The sequence below is a fragment of the Heterocephalus glaber genome, unplaced genomic scaffold (genome assembly GCF_053883595.1).
Source record: "Heterocephalus glaber isolate CG9 unplaced genomic scaffold, H.glaber_assembly_v1.0 deba00001497, whole genome shotgun sequence".
Lineage (NCBI taxonomy): Eukaryota > Metazoa > Chordata > Mammalia > Rodentia > Bathyergidae > Heterocephalus > Heterocephalus glaber.
In genome coordinates, this window is record NW_028258320.1 from 54,882,777 (window position 1) to 54,908,416 (window position 25,640).

A 25,640-nucleotide genomic window follows, 5' to 3' on the forward strand; every position below is an offset into this window, starting at 1 on the left:
GTAATCCCAGCACTCTGGAATTACAGGAGTCAAGAGGATCCTAAATACTAACCCAGCCTGGGCAACCTAGTCTCTTAGCAAAACCCTGAGTAAAAATAAAAAATAAAAAGGCTGGAGATGTTGCTAGGGCAACAGCCCTAGGTTCAATCACTGGTACCACTAAAAAAATTTTTTTTCCACAACATAAATACACTAGTACAAGTCAAACTGGGAAAATATGTAAAAGGTGAATTATGCACAAATATTAACATCCTAGTTGTGATAGTGTACTGGAGTATTGGAACAAGGGACCACTATGTATCATTTCTTCTTAACAACTGCATGTAAATCTATAATTTTTTCTTTTTTTGAGTAAAATTGACAAAATCATATACATTTAAGTGTACGACATGCTTTGAGATATACATTGTGAGATGATTACAAACTAACAAACCTATCATCTCACATACATATATCCATTCTTAATTTTCTCTACAATTATTTTTAAATCAAAGCCTAATTGATAGAAAACAAAAACTGAAAATAAAATCTCTGAGACTATTATGGGGAAATCATGTGGTAAAAAGGATCTCTATTCCAATTACCATTTTTAAGCATAAAATTATATGTAAGTAAAACATATAACTGCATAGCTGAATGTATTATAGAAAAAAGATCTCCAGAAAGATGCTCCCCAAAGTATTAGGAGAACTTGCCCACAAAGAGTGAAAACAGAAAAGTTAAAAGGAGGCCTTTTACTTTTCATGTTATCCACTTTTTGGATCATTTGTATGTTCTCAAAGAGCATGAACTGCCTTTGTAACTTACAAATAATGAAATTATAATGCATGGAGGAAATACATTGTAGTAAAATTTTTCCCTAAAAAAAAGAAGTAATAATCCCTCTAACTTTATAAATCCTGGTTTTTCCTCTGAATAGAATTAACTGAAAAGAGCATGCAACAGTTGTGGAGCAAGCTCCCTGCTTAAAGAAAGATGCTACAAAAACTCCAGGCTAAAAAAAAGCAAAAAACTCCAGGCTAACAGTTCTGATTTGGCCTCCTGCCCTTCTTGCAGTTATCACTGTTTATATTAACTGGCCTAGGGGGCAGCAGATGACTTCTTGGTCTTAAAATGCTCCAACTTCTGGTTGGCCTGACGTGGTTTGGTACATGCCCTAGCTACCGGAGGCAGAAGCAAGAGAATCACAAGTTCAAGGCCAGCCCAGACAACTTATTGATGAGTGACCCTGTCTCAAAATATAAAAACATCTGCGGATGTAGGTCAGTGGTAGAATACCTGAATACCAAAAAAAAAAAAAAAAAAACTGATTCAGGAAAAAAAAAATGCTGACTTTAGCAACAATGCTGCTTAGCCACATTTTGCATAGCTGACACACCCAAATTACAGATGTATACAGGTATATGCTGATGGGTAGTGCTTTCTGACTTCCCAAAGCACATGTACAGTGTCCATATTTCTTAATCAGGCTCCCTTGAGCGATGGTGTGAAAGCTTTGCTGCCTACCCTGCAGTTTATAACAAGGAAGCTGCCCAGACCCCTGAGGGAGGGCAGCACTAGGACTCCCCTTTCCCACTTCAAGCTCTGCTTACCCACAGCTGCTCTGCAGAGCACAGTCCTCTCCCTCTGAGTGTATTAGGGCCCAGGAGGGAACACTGACCATCTCCACGCACAATAGGCCACAGGTTTTGGCCTAGCACGGAGCAGCCTGGACTTGGCTTTCCATTGTGCCCGGTTAGCACCCAAAAGCTGAAAAACAGGAGAGCAAGAGATTGAGGCTGACCGGGTTCATGGCCCCATGTGTTCATCCATGCTCTATTCTCTCTCTGGGGTGGGAGAACCATCTGGGAGCCAAAGGACACTTGGGCCTTAAGCACCCTCTGCACAGGAGACCCTCAGTGCTGCCTGGCCCTTCTGGGTCAGGAATAGCTGTCCTGGCACAGCAACAGGATCCAGTGGTCTTTAGAAGGGACAATTAAGCTGCTCTAATAGTGCTGTGTGGCACTTTAGGGGCCTGGAGAATAGGGAACAGGAGCAGGGGCTATTTCCCTGGGGGCTGAAGTCCTAGCCTGGGAGAGCCGAAGCTCTAGTGGGGAAGGCAAGAAGGAGGATTTTGCTGGGTGTGGTGGTGCAAACTTGTAATCCCAGCACTCTGAGAGGCTGAGACAGAAAGATCTTAAATTTGAGTCCAGCCCAGGAAACTTACTGATTTGATAAGACTATCTCAAAATAAAAAAATAAAAAGAGGCTAGGGATATAGCTGAATGTGAAGGCCTTTGGTTCAATGCCCAGTAGGGAGGGGGAGGAGCCAGGTGGGGGTGCTGAGGTCCAGAAATTTCTGGTATCAAAGGAGCTCTCATGTCTGCAAATCGACCATGTTTTAAAGAGGGGTGAGAGTGTGTGTGTGTGATAATTATTTTGCTGTGTAACAACAGCTAATATTTACTGCAGAATTCATTCCGGTGGCTGAGTGTTGTTACTCACTGGGTACAACGCAGGTACTATTGGGGTAGGGGGGCACCAACAAGCTGTCATGGAGAGGAATGCCTGGTGAGCTTAAATAAAGACTAGGAGTCCAACTTTCACATGATAGGGGTCCCTGTAAATCCTGCCAAGAGAAGCTGAGAAACACAAAGGGGTATGGAGGGAATGAATGAGAAAATGGGGCATTAAAGAGTGGTGTTATTCAGGTAAAATGGCCATTTCCCTTTTTTAAGAGAAACTCTTAAATTCCAATTACTCCACCCCAAAGACCATTTGAGAGTAACCCCAACTAGAGGAAATTAATTTCCTTAGGAATTTCACTGGTTCAAGATTAATGGAGGCCCCCTGCAGAGAAACAGTAAAGCTGTAAGTACAGTAGATTTGCACCTGAAGGATACATATTTTAATTTCAGTTCTCAAGCTGCGATAACATCTTCTGAGCTACTATAAAAGCATAAATGAGCCCCAGCATGACTGCTGAGAACTTGCTAACGCAGAGCTCCCCAGGAGGAGCCTGGAGCCCACCTGGCCCAACCCCTCACTCTGCCCACTTCTGGTCATGCAGTGGCAAAGTGTGCAGTGATCGTGGCCTGGGCAAGGGGCCAGAATAAAAATGTGCCTCACTGTGAGTCCCTGACCTGCCTGGATAGGCTGACCTGGCCCAGGACAGAATCTCAGGATGGGATTCTCCTTGTGTGGCCCTTGTCCCATCCCCCAGCCCCATCACCCACCTGGCACAGTCCTCCCTGTGGGACATCCATCCTGCCCAAACTGGGGGAACACAAAGGTAGCCAGTCTCCCAGCTGCCTCTCCGGCATCCTGCAGGGGATCTTACCCTTCTGTCCATCAGCTTCTCTGGCCCCCAGAATGGGTCTTGGGAAATGTGTCTTACAAGTAAGGCTGAGAGAAACTGGACACTAGATCCAACCATACAACTTGCCCCTGCCTTCTTAGCCCAAGAGCCCCCTGTCAATTGCAACCCTCCACCTGTCACTCTAATAACCGAGGGCCAATCTGGGAAGCAGGATGGGGTGGTGCAGTTTCCTCTCCCAGCTTTTAGGAGTGGGTCTTGATCTGGGGACAAGTCAGCCAATTTTCTGTGTTCTCTTCCTTACCAGAAACTGCTTTTATTAGAAGAACTTGATGCATACACTTGCTATAAAGGTTGTTTATTCCGTCATAGCCAGATTTTTATTGGTTGTATTTTTGCTGCACTTGCTTGAAAAATAATTATTTTCAAAGAAAAGAAGAATTACATATCCAGTAAACTAAATAAGACTGACTGTTTATTAGGGACCTCTGACAGCTCCTCAAACACAAAAAAAGATTTCCGAGCAGTGAATGGACAATTTATGTGCAAGTTTATTTGTAAAACAGATTTCAAGACATACTTCATCTTGGCTCTGCCAATAAAAATACATTCCATTTCTTTTCAGAAATATGTGTACCTGATGGCTTCACAGTATTTCTGTTTTCCCCTAAGAAGATAAGACTAGCTGGATAAGCACGTACCCACTAACCCAATCTAGCTCTAGCTTTGGGTTGAACACATTTGGGCTGCTATGGGGAGGGGATGGTGATCATGTCCCATAAGGCACCCTCTAGTAGGATTCCATTTGTAAGAAATGTATTTCAGCTGGCCTTGGAGGTGTAGGCCTGTAATCTCAGCTACTTGGGAAACTGAGACAGGAAGATTCAAAATTTGAGACTAGACTGAGCAACTTAGCAAGACTCTGTCTCAATAGTAAAAAATAAAATATAAAATGTACTGGAGGAGTAGATCAGTCAGTGGCAGTGCACTTGCCTAGCAGGTTCGAGGTCCTGGGTTCAATCCCCAGCATTGAGAAATAAAAAGAATAAAGAAAGGTAGTTCATAAATCTTGACCCAATGGTTATAGTCTCCAAATATTCCTTAATTAAAATAATTTTAAACAGGGCCGGGGATTTAGCTCAGTGGTACCATGCCTGCCTCACAAGCACAAGGTCCTGAGTTCAATCCTCAGTACAAAAAAAATGAAATAAAACAACAATAGTAATAATAATTTAAAACATAGTTTTAATTGTCTACACTTTATCAGGTCAAAACTCATTTTAGGAGTTAATTGATCATTTTCTATTGCCCATGTAAATTCTAATCTCCTCCCACCAAGGACCAGAGAGCTGGGGCGATTGTAGAGCTAGGTTCCAGGCTGCAGGTGGCATCAGCTGCCTCTCCAGGCTTGAAGAGCTGCCTTTATTGAGTGGTTTCTTTATTCAACCTAGGGTGGAGAGACCACTACCGAGAACTAACACAACCTGGTGCTGTCTCTAGAGATTCTGCTGATCCACCCCAAACGCTTGCTTTTTCCTTGACTTGCAAACTTTCAATACGGTCTCCTGCCCTTCTCATTCCAATCAGCCATCTACTTGATATCTTGTAAACGTCACCAAGTCTAGGCTGTGCATATAAAAACATGGAAGACAGGGAAAGGGAGGGAAGGAAGAACACTGCAGGTGATCACTGCATGCACATTTTCACACGGGTCATTACTTACCTGTTCAGTTCCCCAGGCAATCATCCCAGACACACCTTCTTTGACACCTCATTGGTACTGAGTATACAGAATCACCACATGTTTATAGGCAGCCACACATTCTCTCTTATGTATTTATTTTCGATTTTGTGGTACAGGGATTGAATCCTGAGCCTCAAGCATGCTAGGCAAGTACTCTACCACTGCTTTTTTATGTTTTATTTTGAGATAAGGACTTTACCAAGTTGCCTGAGTCTGGCCTCAAACTTGCCATCCTCCTGCCTCAACATCCTGAGTAGCTGAAATTACAGGCATACCTGGCCTGCACCTGGCTCCTTTTTTAAGTCAAAATGTTTTACGTGGGGGGGGGGGGCGTGTATTCCCCAAGTCCATTGGGAGTTAATGTTCTGGCCTTATTTGTAATTCCTGTTTCACAGCTAAGAAATTAAGGGCACAAGTGAGCTCTCTTTGTTTTATGGACAAGACTGCTTATAATATCATCCTTAGGGATGTATGAAGTTCTAACAAGTGAAACTCAGGCTGGTCCCAGGGTTCACATTTCTACCAGGATCCTTCTAGTCACAGGGTTCCACCCATGTTTCCTCCTCCGAGCACAAGGGAACTCTGCCCTGTGGCCTGGAAGTTCTCTTACCAGTTGCTTTGGCATAGCAGTGCCACCTCTCTGAGTGGATCTCTGCTGTGGCTGGCAGGCACCAGGAATACTTGGCCACTCCTACCTGGAGAAGGAATTCAAAGTAGAAGTCTGGAAAACACTGAGAACACACACACTCATATGTGCACACAAACACACACACACACACACACACACACACACACACACACGCACATGTATCTTAAAGACACAGCTCCTCTGTAGCCAGAGGACAGAGTCAGTAACTGGCTCTCTGACAGGTGACTCTCTAACCATCTCGCACCTGCTAGATGGAAAGCGAATCCACTGAAGTTTAATTAAATTAATGACCCCAATCATACTTTCCAAAATTCCTCAAATGTCTGTCACACCTACAAGGGCTTCCTATTCTCTGTCTTCTAAAATATGACAGACTTTCCTCTCTGTGCTGGAAAAGGAACACTATTTATTGTCAGCTGGATTTGCATCCTGGCATCTGCTCTGTAGGTGCCCAGCTTGGGCTGTTTGAATAGTGGCCCAACAAAAATGGCCTCTGTATAGTCCAGGGGGCAGGATAGACAGAAATGTGTGGTCCCAGCCCCATCCAACACAGGAACTCCCATGGCAGTGTGCGTAGCTCAAGGAGGTGGGGAAATAATACAGTGACACTAGATAATGTGAAGGCATTTGGATTGCCTCTTCACAGATGGGATGGTGTCCAGACTGGAGCCTCCACATCTGATTTAAATGGCTGTGATGATTTTTCCATAAAATGATGGCTGAATTTCAGTTTCCTCTCCTAGAACAAAAGCAACAAAAAGGAAAGGAAAAAAGCAAGCTACCTCATTTTAAGGGCTACATGGGCCCCTGTGGCTCTAGAAAATGTCTAAATAAATGAATGAGTTTGTATGTAATATTCTCATGATGAAATTGCTAATTTCATGAAAGTAAAGCAAAAACTCAGTGGTGATCCCAGGATGAGCCTATGTATGGGTTAGTATCTATTACTTGCTTATTCGTATGAAATAGGATTTATTTTCATCAGAAGAAATATCTCATTCAAACACATGGGTGGCACCATTACCTTTGGACTTTCCAACCATAACATACATTCCTTTTTCAGCTCACATCTGTTGAAATGAATAACAGGAGATATAGGGAGGCAATCATCTTCCTAGGATAAGACAGAGATGGTAGGACCCCAGAATGAGTAGTCCTTTCCTCCCCAGTGCTGAAGGAGAGGGCTGAGCTCAGCCATGTCAGCTGACTCTGCAGACAGGACAGCAACACCTCTGCCAGCCACTGACCCCATCAGAAGTTTGGCTGGAAGAAACAGCAGATTCAGAAGTCTTCAGAGGCCTCCTACCCAACTCAGCCCCTCCATATGGGAGCCCAGTTTGGCTCCATCTTCTAAACTGCTGTTTTATTCCTACTGTCCCAAATTCTCTAGGCTTCTTCCCAGGCCTGTGGGGACCAAGAGACATGCTCTCACCAATTTGGTGGAAATCTTTATTTTCTAGTTTCTGTACACTGCACATAACTGCATCATGGTGACACTAGAAGTGACCAGACTCCTCCTGGGGAAGCAGTTCACAGATTATTTCTGACTACCTAGCTTTCTCTCCTCTTGAGTCAGGTTACTATATCATTCCTTACACAGAGCCAAGTTATTATTGGCCACACTAGATTTACCCTACAGAAATATTTCCTTTTGTGATGGGATATAAATATTAAATATGCTCTGAAATATCTGGTCACTAACACAGCCGGGTGAAGTGAAATTCCAAATGAATCTCAAGGTTTAAATGAAATGTTATCCTTAAATGAAATGTTCTGCTTTAAAAGATGTCTGTAAAAACCTTTAACACTATTTAGCAATCCCTTTGGAAGGGGTTGATCTCTTATTTACCAAAGCATGTGGTATATGAGTTTGCATGTCTTTGCTTTTGTTTTATAATTTGAAATAGTCAGAAAATATTGCATTCATTGGCAATCAATTTATTTTGATTGATAAAAGGGGGTTAATAAAAACTCCCTTAGAAATAAAAACAAGGTGAATAGTAATATATCTTTCAGGGTGCCTTCTTTCTGCTGTGTATAAAGAGAGCAAGCTTTTTTACTTCTCCCCAATAAGTCTTCTCCTCTTATTTTCTATACCTAGTGAGCCATTTATAATCCTTATTATTTCCAACACACACACTAATGTGGCATCAGTCATATTTCCACATGCTAGGGGTTTCTCTTGTTAATATGCTGTGAGAGCTGAAATGAAAAATACCCTAAAATTTATGTAAAAATACCACAAAAATGGATTATTAAACATTACTAATGTGACTTCATACACTTGAAAATAAAGAATTTAGGATGAAATATAAAACATCATGCTAAAGTCTTAATCTATTATTGAAACAAAGTGTTATATAGAAAGTACATTATTGTGTGGTATTTAACAAACATTATTGGACTAAGAAACAAGGACAAATTATAACGAGAGACAATTAATACATTCTACACAAACATGAAGCTATCAATTTTAGAAGGTACATTTAGAGTGTATTAATATTTTTATTTATCTACAGCACCTTTGAAGAAAATGTAAAATGGCAGACTATGGAATCCGTGTCTTGTCTATGTAGCAAGTGTTTGTGATTACCATATGGGATAGATGTGAGCACATACATTAAATAGCATAATATAAATCTTTAATTTGCATGAATCATAAAGTATTTCAATATTAAATACTTATCTGTTTGGGTCATTTTAACAGATCACATTTATAATTTCAGAAAATATTTCAGGGAATCAAAAATCTTTTTTTTTTTTTCAGTGCTGGGCTTTGAACCCTGGACCTCACACATGCTAGGGAAATGCCTTACCACTGAGCTACATCCCCAGCCCTAGAACAATCTTGCACTGAGTCTTGCCATAAGAGAAAATCAAAACAGTGACCTTCACTAACTCAAGCATATGGGTGACCTAGGAAGAAAGTTATCCAGATATAATCTTCTTGTGATAGGACAATCTGCCTGTCCACAGTGAGAAGACAGAGCTAAAGAACAGGCTGGAATCTGGGGATGGTGGCACACTCCTAAAATACAGCACTCTGGAACTGAGGAGAAAGTTGTCTATTCTTCAGATCTAATTCTCTTGGGATAGAACAATTAGCCTGTCCACAGTGAGAAGACAACTAACAATCAGGCTGGAATCCAGGCATGGTGGGGCACGCCTGTAATCCCAGCACTCTGAGACTGAGGCAGGAGGATCAAAAGTTCAAACCCAGCCTGAGCAACTTAGTGACTTAGAGAGACGCTGTCTCAAAATAAACATTTTTTTAATCTAAAAATAGGGCAAGGCTGGGAATGTAGCTCAGTGTAAAGATCCTGGGTTCAACTGCCACACTTCAGAAATAAACACATTAAAACAAAACAAAACAAGACCAACTTAAATGTGAAGGACAAGAGATAGCAGAGCTTGGAGCCCCTGGAGACAATTCTAACTGGCTACCTTTTGATTTGAATGCATAAATCCAAGATGCAAGTATAAAGACAAGAAGTGGACCGTGGCTGGCTTGTGCATCCTCACTGTTTTGTTTTCCCATTTAACATCCCATCTGTGTTCTCTCTAGGGTGCCTCAGAGCCCCCTTAGCCCACAAGCAGCCACAGAATGAACAGCAGGGCAGACCTTTCTCCCTTAGAACCCCTCTATACCTCACCTCACTCATTTACTAGCCTGTCCAAGCAGCTGCGCTGGGCCCCCACCACTCTGGGCATAGGACACAGGAATCAACACAGATCAGCTGAGCTCCCTACACAAGTGCCAATGTGCAAGTGTGCAGGGCATCATAGACAGAAGGGTAGATTCACTGGAGCCTCCAGTTTGAGAAGCCATCAGAGGAGCAAACCTGAGCCAAGAAGAGAAGGAACTATGGAAAAGACAACAGACATTAGCTGGACTTTGAGCAATGAGAATAGTCTAGGCAGGAAGAGAAGATAAAGATGACCTGGGATGAACACACGTGAGGAAAAGCCTGGGATGCAGAGTCCCTGGTACCTGCAGCTGGTAAATGAGAGCCAGAGAAGTGGGAGAGAGGAAGAGAGGCACAGGCCTGCCTAGACTTTGTGGAGGTGAAAGCTGTTAATTGCACATTGTTGTGTGCAAGCCACTTCAAATACAAAGGTGTGGGGGGGGGGTAGAATGAGAAACATACACTTCAGCAGAGAGTCACTTTAGACTGCCACTCCCCACCCTAAACTCCCCAGAAAGACACCTGAAACTCCTGGCCCTTGGGGTAATTGAGTTGGAGCTGTTTTCATTTTTGCATCTTGCCCATCTTGTTTTGGAGATGATCCAAAGCTTAATAAGACGGTATCACACAAGAACCAGAACTCCAGAGCAGCAGAAGGGTAGGGCAGCGGACAGTGTGGCTGTGTTCAGATTGGCTACTTGATTGTTTTTGTGGTTGTGGACATGGTAGACAACATCTTTGTGCCTCAGTTTCATTATCTGAACATAAAGACACCCCTGCAGTGTCACAATGAGGATTAAGTGAAACCAAAATGCCTAGGGAATAGGGGACAGGAATATGATCAAAATACATTTTACACATTGAACCCCCTAAAATATATGAAACTAGGGGGTAAAGTGAAGCTAAAAGATGATGGAGGAGAGAATGATTAAAGTATCTTATCTGCATGTACAAATCCACCAAAATAAAACCCATTAGTCTGTATAACCAATATACACTAACAAAAAATGTGGGGAACATAAAGATGCTTAATTGACTAGCAAACCCTCTAGTTAGGACAGTTATTTCCTTGTGTCTACTGTACCCTGGACCTGGACAGTGGAGAAGAAGCATTCTGGAGGATGGGACACAGAATATCAACCAGTAAAAAACGACGATGACGACTGTGTGGCAATGAGTACCAGAGAACTGAGAGTGGCCCAGGTGGCTCCTTTAGGCTGGTGGCTGACCACAGTTACTCTAGGGAGGGCCGTTTGAGTCAGAATCTGAAAAATAGAAAGGAGGAGATAAGGTGCAATGTAAGGGGAAGAATCTCTCTGCAAAGATGATAACCATTATTGTTATTATCATATCCAAAGAAACTGTGACCTCTAAAGACAAAAATAAACTTATATTAGTGCCTAAGGAAGAATTGGGCATTTCTTATAAAGAGTGCAAGAAGGAAGGGAAAGAGCATTATTAATCACCTACTATATGCTGGGATCTGTGCTAGAGACTACATATGTTATCCTTTATGTCCCAACATGAGGACCACAGGTAGTGATTTTTAAAAAAAGGCATTGGAGTTTGAAATGGAGAACAGAAATAATGGCTTTGCAACAGATACATCAAAGAATTACTCGGGTCTCTATACACACACACACACAAGGGAGAGAGAGATACATTTCCCTTGGCATGGCTGAACTAAACATGTTAATTAAAGCAAATTGGTACCACCCTTTGAAGCTCTGATTTCTCTGGAAGCAAGCGACAGCAGGAGCTACTTTAATCCTATTTTAGAGATGAAGGAATGGGGCTCAGAAATGAGTACTCCACTCACTGGAGCTATAAGAAAACTGAACCTCTCTGGAAATTTCCCCAACACCACGTGACCCAACATTCAGCTGGGAATAGGCTGGAGATAATAGTCACAGCAGCTACCATCAGGTGAGAGCTTACCGCTCCCAGTATAGCTCCCTTAAAGCTTAAAAGCATCCCATTAAGGTAGGCACCATTATTATCATTTCATTTCCATACCCCCCCAAAGAGGATGACAATTCAGCGATTAAGAGTTTGCCCTGTCCTGGAAATGGAGAGTGCTGGAATTCAAGTCACTTTCCTCCTGAGAGCCACTTCCTCTGAAGGTGGTATGCAAGATCAGTTAGCAACATACATAGAAATGACTTCTATTTTAATGGTAAGTGTATTTTTTTTATTGTGGTAAGATATGCATTACATGATTTGATTTTTTTGTGAATGAGCTATTTCACTTAGTATAAATGTCTTCAAGGTTCATTCACCTTGTTGCTTGTGACAGCATTTCCTTCCTTTTTAAGACAGAATAATATTCCAATTTAATGGCTCAATCACATTTTGTGAATTTATTCATCCATCAGTGGATGCTTTTGTTACTTCTATCATTTTGGATATTGTTTTTTTGTTGTTGTTGTTTTGTTTTTGTACCGGGGATCGAGCTCGGGTCCCTGTGCTTGCACAGCAGGTGGCGAAACCACTGAGCTAAATCCCCGGCCCTCATTTTGGATATTGTGACAAATGCTGCTATGAACATAAATGTCACTGGTTTTAGTTATTTTGTGTATATATCCAGAAGGAGAATTGCTATCTGATACAGTAATTTTATTTTTTATTTTTTTAGAAAAAACATACTGTTTTTAATAGTGACTGTAGCATTTTACTTTCCTACCAATGATATACAAGAGTTCCACCTTATAGCCTATATAATATTTGTTACTTTCATTTTCTCTTTTTCTTCTGATAATAGTCATCCTGGATGTGAAGTGGTATGTCAAAATGGTTTAGATTTACATTTCCTTAATAACTAATAATGTCAATCATTTTCATGCTTTTTGGCCACTTGTATATCTTCTTTAGAGAAATGTCTACTCAAGTTTATTTTGTATATTTTAAATCTTTTTGTTGTTAATTTGTAGGCATTCTTTATAAATTCTGAATTTATCCTTATCAGATACATATTTGCTTCATTTCATGGTTTCCCTTTTCTTTGTACTAATAGTATTATTTCCTTGTATTAATAATATAATTCAATGCACAAACATATTTAATTTTGATGTAGTTCAATTTATTTTTTCTTCTGTTGACCTTTATGGTGTCATGTGCAAGAACCCAAAGTCATGAAGCTATTCCTGTGTTTTCTTCTAATATGTCATGTATTCATTTTAACATGTTTAATTTATTTATTTTTATTTTTTTGGTACCAGCGATCAAACTCTGGACCTTGTGCTTGCGAGGCAGACGGCGGAACCACTGAGCTAAATCCCAGGCCCTTAATGTGTATTTTAAACCATCATTTTATAAATGTTATTTTAAACCTCTTAAAATTTGAAGATATTGAGAATTTAAATAAATTAATAGGAGAGATTTAATATTTCAATTTCCTCAATGACTGATGTTTGGTAAATATTGTGTTAAACTAAACTGCATTGTGTGTGTGTGTGTGTGTGTGTGTGTGTGTGTGTGCTGCTGAGGCTTAAACCTGGGTCCTTGCATATGCTAACCAAGTGCTTTATCAATGAGCTGTGTCCCTGGCCCAAACTGTATCATTTAAAATATTCCTAGTACTATGTCAAACTCATGGGCTGAGTTTCTTTCTCTATTACTTGGAGAAATGGTCCAGGGTTTTAAGCATCTGTTAAAGACACAAGGCTCTACATGGAGTCACGCATGCTAAGGTTCCACGTCACCAACCAAAACTTAAATACTTGTAAGATCCGACTTTCTGAGAGATCAATAGAGAGAGTCCAGTCCCATCAAGCTGTCAAGATTTCACTTACAGCCTATCAGGAAATTTTGAAACCAATCTGCTATTTGTTCATTATTCCTGCTGTCCTCCACTTTTTGTCTGCCTATAAGATCCACTCTATTTCACTGGTACATGTATTCTGTAGATGGATGTTGCCCAGTTCATGACTTGCTAATAAAAGCCAGTTAGATCTTTGAAACTAAGTTCATTGGGATTTTGTTCTGTGACACATCTGAAAAGTAGCCATAACCACGAAGCCTCGTGGTACTGAAACTGGATGGCAAGCAAGTCATTTAAGCTAAACAACAAGATGAAAAAGTTTTTAAAGGAAAGGAAGTAGTACAGGTCCACAACAGTACCTAACTTTCACCTATGAAATTCCAATTATTCTGAAAATTGTTAGGTCCCTGCTCCCAAGTCTGAAGATACTCATTTGAACTAATCTTTATATATCCCACTCAGGGTATATGTGAATATTCACACATTTGTGCTGAAGTTACTGTATACTGTTTGACAAGACATTGCACCAGATTCCTCTGGAAGTGCTTCATAAAGTGCTATACATTGCCTTTTTCAAAGATTCTGCATTCCAAAACCACATCTGGCCCCAAGGGTTTTTGATGGGAGATTCTTTTTACCTTGGGTAGTGGGACCCTGGGATGAGTTCTCAGGTTCTTGTGAACCAGTGGTAGAACTAGTAGTCGTAAGCGAAATAAATAGGACACACATGTGTAAATACTGAATAGTTTCTCTGGTGTGAGAAACTGAAAGTGTAAATAAGGACTAAATGTATAATAGGTAATGTGAAATAGGAAGAAAAGGGGCAAAGGGGAAGGAAGTGGGAGGGCTAGGGGAAAGGACAGAAGGGAATGGGATTAATATGAGAAAATGGAAAAATAGGAACAAAATCTTTGTAAATAGGGAGGACTGGAGGGGTTGAAGGGAGGGCTGGGCAAGGGTGAAAAATAAGAACCAAGAGAGACTATGTAAAGGTGCAAATTTCCAATGATGAATGTCATTATATTGTATACCTAAAATGTCCCAATGATTAGAATGAATAATCGATAATGTAAAATAGGAAGAAAAGGTCCAAAGGGGTAGGGGTAGTGGGAGGGGCAGGGGAAAGGAAAGAAGGGAAAGGAAAAATGATGAGAAATGGAAAAAATGGAAATAAAGTCTTTGTAAATAGAGAACGGTGGAGGGGGTGAAGGGAGGGCTAGGAAAGGGGAAAAAATAAGAACCAAGATGCATTATGTAAAGGTACAATTCCCAATGAGAAATGTAATTGTTGTATACCTACAATGTACCAATGAAAGAATTTAATACAAAAAAAAGACTATAAAAGTAGTAATATACCATTTATTGAGTAATTTAGGTCAGACATTGTTCTCAGTGCTTTACATGTAAATGCCTCATTTAGTACACACAATTCCCTACCTAATAATTCGTAATTATTTTGAGTATCAATATTTGAGAGCCAAGTGTCGGTAGGAAGGAATCGTGTTCATGCAAGTCAGCACCGAAGACAGAGTGTAGCTCCTCCAGCCTCTATTTCCCCAAGCTCAGGGGTGTGCAGGGTTTTTACGGGGAAGCAAGGTGGGTGAAAGGTTGCAGGCTGGCCAAGGGCGTGTGCCTTGTCACAGTGGATTTCGACCTCCTGCGGCTAGTTACTAAGGAAAAGTGTAACAAAGGTCGAGTTCCGCAGTTGTTATTCTAAAGAAAGGTGGCTCCCCCTCAGGATTTATACTATCTAGTGAGGCCTCTTCTTGAGTTTAGAATGCCAGGAAAAAGGGAGGGATTATTCAAGTATTAGGAATAGGTGAAAGTTGTTCTGCTGAGGCCAAATTCCAGAATCAGAATGGGGCTGTCCTGTTACTTCCCTAGGGTTCCCACCAGAGATCTCCCTGGTGACCGACCTGCAGGGTTGCAGCAGCTCCAGGAAGCCAACACCAGGGAACAGTAGGAAAGAAGGCAGTCCCAACCACTCCACCTCCACCCCCGCCCCGGGTACAGGGGATTGAGCCCAGGGTCTTCTCACTGTGCTACATCGCCAGCCCTTCTAAAAATTTATTTTGAGACAGGGTCTTGCTAAATTGTTAAATTGCCCAGGCTGGGCTCGAACTTACCAGCTTGGCTCAGCTTCCCAAAGTGATGCGATAACAGGCGTGCCTCAACCAGGTCTGGCTGGCCCTATTTTAATTAATCAAAAAGGGTCCAGGTTCTGGCCGCTTTGGAGCAAAACCACCGGGAGTTCCGAGGGACAGGGAGGGAGGCGCGGTGCCAGGAGGACTTTGGTCAAGCTGTTAAAGGAATCCCGGCATCGGTCCTGAGTCTTCCGCGCTGCTAAGGGCCGCAGTTCAGGGAGAACGGAGGGTTCCCCCACGGCGGCTAGGACGCGGGCACCCATGCTCAAACACTGGCCTTCCTTTTCTGGGATTGCCCGAGGACCCGGGCAGGCTAGCGCCTGCAGCACTACACCTTGCAGAGGAGTGGGGCGCTGATTTAGGCGAAACTCAGCGCGCACCAGGGCCGGGGTTATTCACATGGCCCCGCTGCCTGCAAGGCGGGAGCTAGAGACCTCAATTCCCAAAGACACCCCCTAATTTCACTCGTGTTGATTGGCCCCCTGTACCATCAATCACCCTACCAGCCACAGCAAGGAGGGAAGGGGGGCTAAGTGGCCAATCACAAGAGAGAAGAAGTGGGCACTCCTCGCAGAGGATTTAAACCCAGCATTCAAAAGTGGCGGATCCCAAGCGGACGGGCCCTCGGGGCTTCAGGGCTGATTCTGAGAACCGAGAAATGAACAACCGGCCACTCTGCCAAACAGCGACCTGGGATGCTTTTCCTAAGATGATGCTGGTCTCCAGGGTCCTCGTCGCGCTAACTTTACTTGGCTCACGCCTTCCTCACGGGACACGCCCCTTCCGCCTCCTCATTGGCTTCCTCAAGACACGTGCGGAAGGGTGGTGGCGGGGCGAGGCAGAGCGGGCGGGCTGCCGGGACTTCGGATGGATACGAGCGGCCGAGCGGTCTCAAACTTGAGGCCGCATGGACAGCCTGGCGCTGGGCTGGCGACGGCGCAAGCTAGAGGAAGTGCCGGTTCCGAGGGACGCGGTGAGCCCCGGCGCCTAAACTTAGGAACTGGGCGGCAGACAGCCCTGGGTGGATCCCCATCCTGCCTCTCCTCCCTGCCCTACCCCTGCCTGGGGAGCCTCCTAACCCGGCGGCCTGCACCTACTGGGGCGGGGCTAAAGCGGGGCCTCCGGCTGCGCCTGCGCGGAGGCGCGGACCTCTTGGGCTGCGGATCCGAGAGCTAACGGGGACTCTAGATCCAGCGTTCCTAAAAGCGTGTGCACAGGGACACTCCACCACCACCACCACCAAAGACCTCAGGTGCTCCACGTCTCCATTAAGTGGTCTCCCCCTGGTCATGCTCTGCTGTTCTTGAGTCTTTGGGGGCTGCCAACAAGCCCGCCAAGTGAACTTGCTGGTGTTGTTTGGATGGAGGGCGCTGGGGTAAGCTGAGGTGACAGAGAGGGGGTGCTGCGGGTCCGTGAGAAGTTTGCGGGATGATGGAAGGAGGCAGGCAGGGAACTGAGGAGAAACACTCAGAGGTTGCAGGGGGACTCGAGGAATCCTGGATTCCTGAGCCGAAAGACGGAGCCTCTTAGGAAGCTGTTATCTTCCGCCCCCTGCTTGCAGATTGGCTAGTTCTGAATCAACTTTATTTCATGGTTGTTTGCTAAGCATAGTAATAAGCAGCCAGTGTACCCAACATTTGGTTTCATTTACTTTTTTGTTTTTCTAGCTGTTTCTAGAGCTACAGACTCCATAAATGCCGGATCTTCGGATCTTTCTTCCGATTGACTAGGGAGCCAGGAGTGTAAAGAGCCAGGAGAGCAAAGCATGTGTAGCCTGCATTCAATTCCCAGCATCACGAAATGATAATAATAAATTAAGAGTGACTAGGTTTCTGCTCTGCACTGTTTCATTACCACTGACTGGCCACAAAGCCAGTGTGACTTTTGTTTTTCTAACAGCAGCATCCCACTTCCAGGTACCTTCAGGTATTATATTACTAGGTTACAGAGACTTTAAACCGTATTGGCTCTAACAAGATGGGAGTTTGTCCTGCACATAACAGTGTGGGAGTGAGTAGTCCTGTGGGCTTGGAACCTAGGGTGCCTAAACATAGGTGTAGGGGCAGGTTGTACCCAGATCAAAGGACACCCATGGACCTGCATTGTCAAAGCTGGCTCATCACAACAGTGCTCACATAGTAAAGTGAAATGACCATATTGATACTTCAAGAACTTGCTTTGGCTGCCATATGGAAAATGAGTGGTAGTGAGAGTGAAGGCAGGGAGGCAGGGCTGGAGGCTGCAGTTGGTGTGGCAATCAGAGGCTTGCACAAGCAAGAGTAGTAGGATGGGGAAAGCGGGCAGACTTGCTCTAGACTTTGGAGGGAGAACCTGGTGGATGAATTGAGGTGGGAGCGTAATATGAAGGGCTGAGTCCAGAATGGTTCCCCTCTTCCATCCTTCACTGGGTATGACTTGAGCACCTGAGAGGACAGTGCTGCTGAGAGAAGGTTGTTGGGAGAAAATGGAGTTCTGTTAGGCTGTGTTAGGTTGCCTGTGTCTTTGGTTTATGTGCTCCCGAAGTGAGCACAGGTTTCCGGTGTCTTTGGGACATTTAGTGCAAATGTGACAAATACTGCCAGTTATTGAATAGTTAACCCGTGGATTATCTGGATAATCTTTTATTATTCCTCATATTACAGTTGAGGAAACTGAAGTGCAGAAAGATTAATTAAGTGGCTGAAGGATACACAACTAGTAGAACTAGGATTTAAACACCAGTAGTCTGTCTATAGAAGCTGCCCTCTTAACCACTGTATTGTACAGCTTCCCATGTGGGCCTTGTGGAGCTAAAACAGTGATGCCCTAAGTTGGCCATCATAAAATAATGAGAAGTGTGATGCAGAGGGCTGTCAGGGACAGGGAGCCAGAGGTCCCTTATCAGAGGGAACAGGGAAGGCTTAATGGAAGAGTCCTTGAATGATCTATCAGATTGGAATTGCTGAAAGTTAACACTAAGGTAAGGTTGCAATACTTCTCGTTACCAAAGAATAATGAGTCGGGTATCTTATTGCCGTGGTTTGTATTCCCCCTTAATTTGATAAAGGTCTTGTTTATATTATATTGTGTCCTAGTCTTTGATCTAATAATACCAATTGAATTCAACGAAGTATCTGGATTCTTGTACCAAGTTTTCTGCCCTCCCCAAACCCCACATGTATGTGTGTGTACACACAGGTCTCCAGAATTTGGTTACTGAGGAACTGTAATTAGTTTTCTACTTGTTTTTGCAGCCTAGTGGCTCTAGAAAACTCAGTGGCCGGGCCCCATCTGTTCTAATTGCTTGTCAGGTTCCAGCAGAGCCAGTCAGGTACCTCCTGTGATGCTGAATGTCCTGATCCCAATCACTAAGTTTCTTTGCAGTGAGATTAGCTAGTGTGGTAACAGGTGTGGCAGTGACATATCCATAGTTTTTGTTTTTTTTTGGTACCGGGGATCAAACTCAGGACCTTGCGCTTTCGATGCAGGCAGTGGAACCACTGAGCTAAATACCCAGCCCAACGTATCCATAGTTTGATAATTTCCCTTGGAAGGCAACTTGTAAGCACCTGTTGTGTCCCAGGCATGCTGGTACGTAGATGTGAAAGAAGAATGAAGGCCTTGGTTAGATTTACCCTGTGACTTTTATTAGATTTCCTCTGCAGCATCAGTGCTTGGATCTAGGAGAAAAAGAAAAGAAGAGAAAAAGAACAGTTGAACATTAAGTAGGAGAAAAGAAGATTGGAATGCGGGTAATGCAGATAGCAAATAGAAAAGCAGTAGAGAGAAATCAATGAAACTTGGAAGGAAATCCTGCATTCTAGTTTCTGAGGTTTTAGAGTTTATTTTATTTTATTTTTTTTTTTTGGTACGGGGAATCAAACCTTGGGTCCTTGCACTTGTGAGGCAGGCGGCAGACAGACTATCTTTTCTCACATAGGATGTAGTGCTATAAATTTCCTCCTAAGTACTGGTTTAATATAGATTTTGATGTATTTTTTCATTTTTTTCAGTTCGAAATTATAATTTTCCACTTAATTTTTTCTTTGATGCATTGGTTACTTACATGTGTGTTTCTTAGTTTCATCTATTTAATGTGGCTATTGATATAGTTAGGTCAAAATCTGTCATCTTGCTATTTTTTCTACTTCTCACATGTATTTTGGTTTAATGGGATATTATATGATTGCATATTATTTCCTTTGTTGGCCTGTTTACCACAGCTTTGCTGTTTGGTTTAGATTTAGTATATGTGCTGCCAAAGCGAGCATATGTTTGCTTTAGATTTAGAATATGCATTTTAAGTAGTCATCTTCAGATGATGGTATACCACTTAGGTATAAAGAGCCTTCCATTTCTTTTCTCTCAACTTTGTGCTATTGTAGTTCTACATTTTACTTTGACATACTATTACTATTTTTTAAAATAGTTAATCATATTTTAAGGTTTCAGTAACCAGAAAAAACCCAACATATATTACTCACACAGTTACCATTTCTAGTGCAATTCTTTCTTTCTTTTTTTTTTTGGTACCAGGGATGGAACTCCGGTCCTTGCACAATTCTTTCTTTTGTATAGGTTCATATTTCCTTTTAGGATCAATTTATTTTTCTGCCTGAAGGAATTTACACCCCCCACCCCATGCCCCACCCCTGTGCTGATTAGACCAAGGACCTTGCATATGCTAAGCACCCACTCTACCAGTGAGCTACACCCATAGCCAGGCCAAGTCTGCTAATGATAATTTTTTCAACTTTTATATGTTGAAGAAAGCCTTTATTTCACCCTCATTTTTGAATGGTAATTTTACTGTATAGAGAATTATAAGTTAACGGTGCTTTTTCTTCATATAAAGATGTTTTCTTCTATTTTGCTAGGATTGTTTATAATGTGAAGTCGGCAGTCACTCTAGCTTTCTCAGTATATAGTGTGTCTTTTGTCTCTGGCTGTTTTTAAAATGATCTTCTTAGTAGCTTTAAGTAATTTGCTTACATGTACTTTGCTATAGTTTTCTTATGATTTTATACTTGGAGTTATCGAGATTCTTAGACCTAGAGTTTTATAGTTTTCATCAAATTTGAGACATTATTAGATTCTGCTGGCCTCCCTTATCTCCTTTCCTTTAGAAACTCTATATATCTTTAAGTTTCTTAAAATCATCATATAATGTGTAATTTAAAAAATCTCTTTTTGTGTTCAATTTCTGACAGCTTCTATTGCTGTTTTCAAGCTCACTAACCTTTTCTTCTACAGTGTTGAATCTGCCAATTGCATCTAGTGCATTTTTCATCTCAGACACTGTAGCATTTGATTTGGACCTAATAACATTTTGTATGATAACACATATGCACATCTAATGCCTCAGTTTAACATGTGAACATATGCAGTTATAACACACTTTTAATGTCTTTCTTTGCAAATTCTAATGTGTAAATTCTGGGCCAGTTATTATGGATTGTTTTCCTCATTATTGATCATGTTTTTCTGCTCTTTTGTTAGCCTAATAATTGTGATTGAATGTCAGATATTGTCAGTTTTGTTTACTGGGCACTCAATATTTTTGAGTTCCTATAAATATTCTTGAGCTTTATTCTGGGACTCAGATAAGTTACTTGGAAACAGTTTGAGCTTTTTAGGGCTTGTGTTTAAGATTTATTAGGCACTGTGGTAGGGCTCAGACTAAGGTTTAATTATTCCCCTACTCTGAAGGCAGAATCCTATATATTCTCTTTTATCCTCCATGAATCATGAGGTCTTCCAGTTTTACCATTAATGTCAAGCAGTTTTCCAGCCAAGTGTGAAACCCTCTGTTATTTCTTTTTTTGGGGGGGGGGTATCAGGGATCGAACTCAGGACCTTGTGCTTGTGAGGCAGGCACAGTGCCACTGAGCTACCACCCCCCCCCCGTTATTTCTAACCCAAATAGTTCTTTCCCTGGCATTGGATAATTTTGTCATATACACATGCTGATTAATATTCAGCTATCTATTTTTCTCTCTGTGCTGCTATCTTATGTAGTAGTGTCCTGCAGTTACTCATAGCCATGTTGGCTTTCCCATATTCTCAATAGTATATTTTTATCTCAAGCGGTCCACTTGGCTCTGTGGCAGCCTAGAAACTTTCAAGGCAGTAAGATAGGGCAGCTGTAGGGATCACTGCATTTGTGTCACATACTCAAGGATTAGTGCTCCTTGTTACTGGTTGGTCATTGTCTTGAAGTCTGTTGTGTATTTTGTCCATTTTTTTATTGCTTCTTAGCAAAGTAAATCCTTTTGCATCACTGTGATTAAAGATGATGGATAATACAGGTTGATTCAAAGTTTAGAAGAAGATGAAATGCATACATATATACTTAATAAATTTAAGTTCGAAGGGCTTCTGGTTTTGGGGGGTTTGTTTTGTTTTGTTTTTTTGAGACAGGGTCTCCCTAGCTAGTTCAGGCTAGCTTTGAACTCACTATGTAGCTTTGAACTCATTCATGGCAATCCTCCTTCCTCAGCCTCCCAAGTGCTAGTATTATAAGCATGCACCACCACACCCAGTTGAAGGACTTCATAAAAAGTTCAAGAATGAAGCTGGTGTGGTTGCACTGTACTGTAATCCTAACACTCTGGGAAGCCAGGAAGATCACAAGTTTGAGCCTAGTCTGGGCAACTTAACTTAGCAGCTCTCTCAAAACATTTTTTAAAAGGGCTAGCTCAATCCCCAGTACCACTGAAAAAAACCCCAAGAATGTTTTTTTCCTAAATGTTTTCTACCCTGTTTTGATTTACAATATTTTAAAGATTGTCTTAGAAGAAAGTTCGTATAGGTTATGCACTGTAGCAGTAACTTCACTGGTAACTAAAACCACTAGCAATGTGATTATTATCTCTGCAGAGTTTAGCTGGTCACTTGTTAGTGGCTTTGTTAATCTGTGCTGTCATCACCCTGCAGATGCAGTATCTATTGGCTGACATGCTTTTTCTTTCATTTACACTCACACAGGCCATACTTTCAGTCCAAAGATGTATAAACTTAAGCATATTAGAAGGGCAGGTAATTTTGAGTTTTGATCCAGAATATTTTTGATGCAATGTGTAAACTTTGATGTGCATAAACTATAAATTTTCAATCTGCCATTTTCACCAGTTCTTGGTATTATGTATTGATGAAAAACTAGAGGCTGAGGATATTTCACATCCATGCTGCTCTGTGGCTAACTTTTAGTCCTACTTGTGCTAACACTTGGAAAATTATCCAGTAAAGCTACTAGTCCTTGTCAGCAAAGCCACTTAAACTTATTAATGGCTTTAACTCCACTCAAGAAGCCTTAAGGGATCTAACTTATAAAATAAGAAGACTGAGAATTAAATGTGATTATTTTATCCCCATTCAATGAAGATTTTATAGCTCATCTGCTGTATGACATCCCAGTGAAAACCTAATGACAAAGACCCTCTGAAAAACCTCTTACTTCACCATTCTGTGATTGTTCTTTTTGTTCTAAATCACTGTAACCCACTCTTCAAGAAGCAAGCTAATTTTCAGCCATTCTTCTACTTGAAAAAGGAAAGCTGAGCAATAATAATTCATCTTTAGTTAAAACCGTAATATCCATGTTCACCCTGACAGCTATGCATAGCTTCAATCATTCCTGGTTTTTGTAGATTTCTTTATAAATGACTCAGAAAAGTCAAATGAGGCTGGAGTCAGTGGGAAGATAGTTTTCCTGCTTGTGGGTACCTTAATGTGTTTGCTGTGTTCAGCAGCCACCCTGGAAGGACTGTGACTTGTCTTCTTGAATTATCAAGTGCTCAGAGCCAATTGAGACACATAGCTACATATGCAGGAAACACCTCTTGGTTGATTGACTTGTGAGCATGTGATATATTTAACTGAAAATAAATAAAGGAAGGATTACATGAATGTTGATATTTTCAAAGCATCTTTTAGGGAAAATTATAATTTCAGTTGGGAAAAGCCCCATCAGTATGCCACGAGAGAATTCTTCCTTATCATGGCTATAGCTCATGCCTTTTTAAATTTTTCTTTTGCAGAGTTTCTTTAAGTGTACAAATAAGTGACTTTTTAGTAAATTTACCACTGTACAACCATCACCATCCAAGTTTAAAACATTCTGTTGACCTCAGAGAGATCTGTGTGGCTCCATTCCAATCCTTGGCTCTAGGCCAGTGATGGCAAACCTTTTAGCTCTAGGGAATCGATAGTCCACTTTCTACCTCTCTAGATTTCCCTTTTCTGGAAATTTAATATAAATGGAACCATACAATATGTGTCTTTTGCAACTGGCTGCTTTTACTGAGCATAATATTTTTGAGTTTTGTCCATGATAAAGATGTCTCAGTAGTATGTTCTTCTATATGGCTAAATAATACTCCATTGTATTGATATACCATACATTATTTATCCATTCAAAAGTTGATAGACATTAGTTAGGGCTGTTTTCCCTTTTTGGTTGTCATGGATACTGCTGAAGAGTGAAAATTCACACATACAGGTTATTGTCTGGGTGTATAAGTGTGATCACAAACTATGGTGAATGTTTACATTTTAAGAAAATTTATTATAGTAAAAGACACATTGCCAGTAATCCCATTTTAAAAAGCCTCCCTCACTTCCAGCACATTTATCTCATCATTCTTGTCACTTTTGCAGTTTTAGAAGTCCTCCTTCCTGAGTGTCTTTACAATGTATGATCAAAAATACAATAAATGTTTAAATTAAAAATATGTATATTAGCAGTAAATGACACATTGCCATTAACCCCTCTTAAAAGACTCAAAATAGGACCGAGGATTTAGCTCAGTGGTTCCGCCACCTGCTTGGCAAGCGCAAGGTCCTGAGTTCAATCCCTGGTACCAAAAAAAAAAAAAGACTCAAAATACTCCCTTTTGCTTCAAACACACTTATCCCATCACTTTTGGCTATGTTTTTTGCTGTAATAATTGTTTTATAATTTAAACATTCACTATATTTTTGTCACCCTTTGTATATTTTAATATCTTCTAGACATTAGACTAGAATTGCAGCTTTGTATGGTAAATTACTTTTTAAGTTTCTTCAAACTGCCATACTTTTCCAAAGTGGCTACACCATTTTATAATCCCTACTATCTGTGTATAAGGGCTTTAGTTTGTCTACTTCCTCATCTTATCTCATCTCTCTTTGATTACAGTTACTCTAGTAGATACTAAAGTAATATCTTACTGCAGTTTTAATTTATATTTCCTTGATTGATAATGTTGAATGTTGTATGTGCTTATTGAGGATTCATGTCTTTTTTGGTAAACTGTTTATTCAGATCTTTTGCTGCTGGACATGGTAAAATTCCAGCACTCTGGGATCTAAGACAAGAGGATGGCAAGTTTGAGCCCAGTCTGGTCAACTTAGTGACTTAGTAAGATCCGTGCCCTGCCCCCCAAAAAAAGAGAGGGAAAAGAAAAGAGGGGGACGCTGGGGATGTAGCTTTGTGCAGAGGACCTGAGTTGCATCCCCGGTACCACCAAAAACCTGAAAAGTCCCTCTTTTTTTTCCTTTTTCTGATACTGGGGTTTGAGTCCAGGGATACTCTCCCACTGAGCTATATCCCCACCCCTTTTTATATTTAATTTTGAGATAGTGCCACTAAGTTGCTAACCCAGACAGCCTCAAATGTGTAATCCTCCTAACTCAGCCACTCAAATGTATGTGAGTAGAGGTGTGCATCACTGCACCTAACACCTTCTGCCCATTTTAAAAAACAGCTTAATTTACATACCATAAAGTGCACAGTTTAGTGGTTTTTAATATGCAGTACTAAGAAATTGTACAGCCATCACCATAATCTAATTTCAGAACATTTTCATTATCCCAAAAAGAAATCTGGTACCCATTACCAATTGCTCTTTTTTGGGGGGGAGGCGCTTACTGGGGATCGAACTCTGGACCTTGCGCTTGCAAAGCAGGTGACAGGACCACTGAGCTAAATCCCTGGCCCCAGCCAATTGCCCTTCTTTCTCTACCCCCAACCTTAAGCAATCACCAGTCTACTGGTATGATCCAAAAATAGGGTGAATGCTAAAACTTTATTGTAGTAAGACACATTGCCATTACTACCCTCCAAAACTCTCCCTTTCTATTTGAACACACCCCATCTTTCTTGCCACTTGGGTTTTTTTTGTTTTGTTTTGTTCTTTTGAGACAGGGTCTTGCTTTGCAGCTCAGGCTGGCCCTGAACTCGCCATGTATCCCATACTAGCCTCAAATTCACAGCAGTCCTCCTGCCTCTGCCTCTTGAGTGCTGGGATTACAGGTGTGCGCCATCATGCCTGGCCCTTTCTTACCACTTCGTGAAGTAGTTCTGGAAGTCCTCTTTTGTGAGTGTCTTTTTGTGGCTTACTT

The 25,640-nt window shown here is 41.5% G+C and overlaps 1 protein-coding gene and 1 long non-coding RNA gene across 11 annotated transcripts in view; one reads left to right on the forward strand and one right to left on the reverse strand.

The window, feature by feature from the left end:
* Window positions 1–14,479: 14,479 nt before the first annotated feature.
* LOC147825703 (uncharacterized) lies at window positions 14,480–15,428 on the reverse strand. Its single transcript, XR_015440429.1, has 2 exons — window positions 15,261–15,428; window positions 14,480–14,804 (listed from the first exon to the last, which is right to left on the reverse strand). It is a non-coding gene; the product is annotated as an uncharacterized LOC147825703 (long non-coding RNA).
* Window positions 15,429–16,072: 644 nt separating this feature from the next.
* Window positions 16,073–25,640, forward strand: part of CUNH10orf143 (chromosome unknown C10orf143 homolog) — a 71,771-nt gene continuing 62,203 nt past the window's right edge. For 9 of the 10 annotated variants that reach the window (XR_015440421.1, XR_015440425.1, XR_015440424.1 and 6 more), the window contains exon 1: window positions 16,073–16,251. Coding sequence is in view for 4 of the 10 variants with exons in the window: in XM_087185143.1 (XP_087041269.1) it covers window positions 16,186–16,251 (66 nt within the window). In the remaining 6 variants the exon portion in view is untranslated. Of the gene's footprint in view, window positions 16,252–16,427; window positions 16,654–25,640 lie in introns of those variants that run through there. The other variant, XR_015440422.1, reaches the window with a different exon arrangement.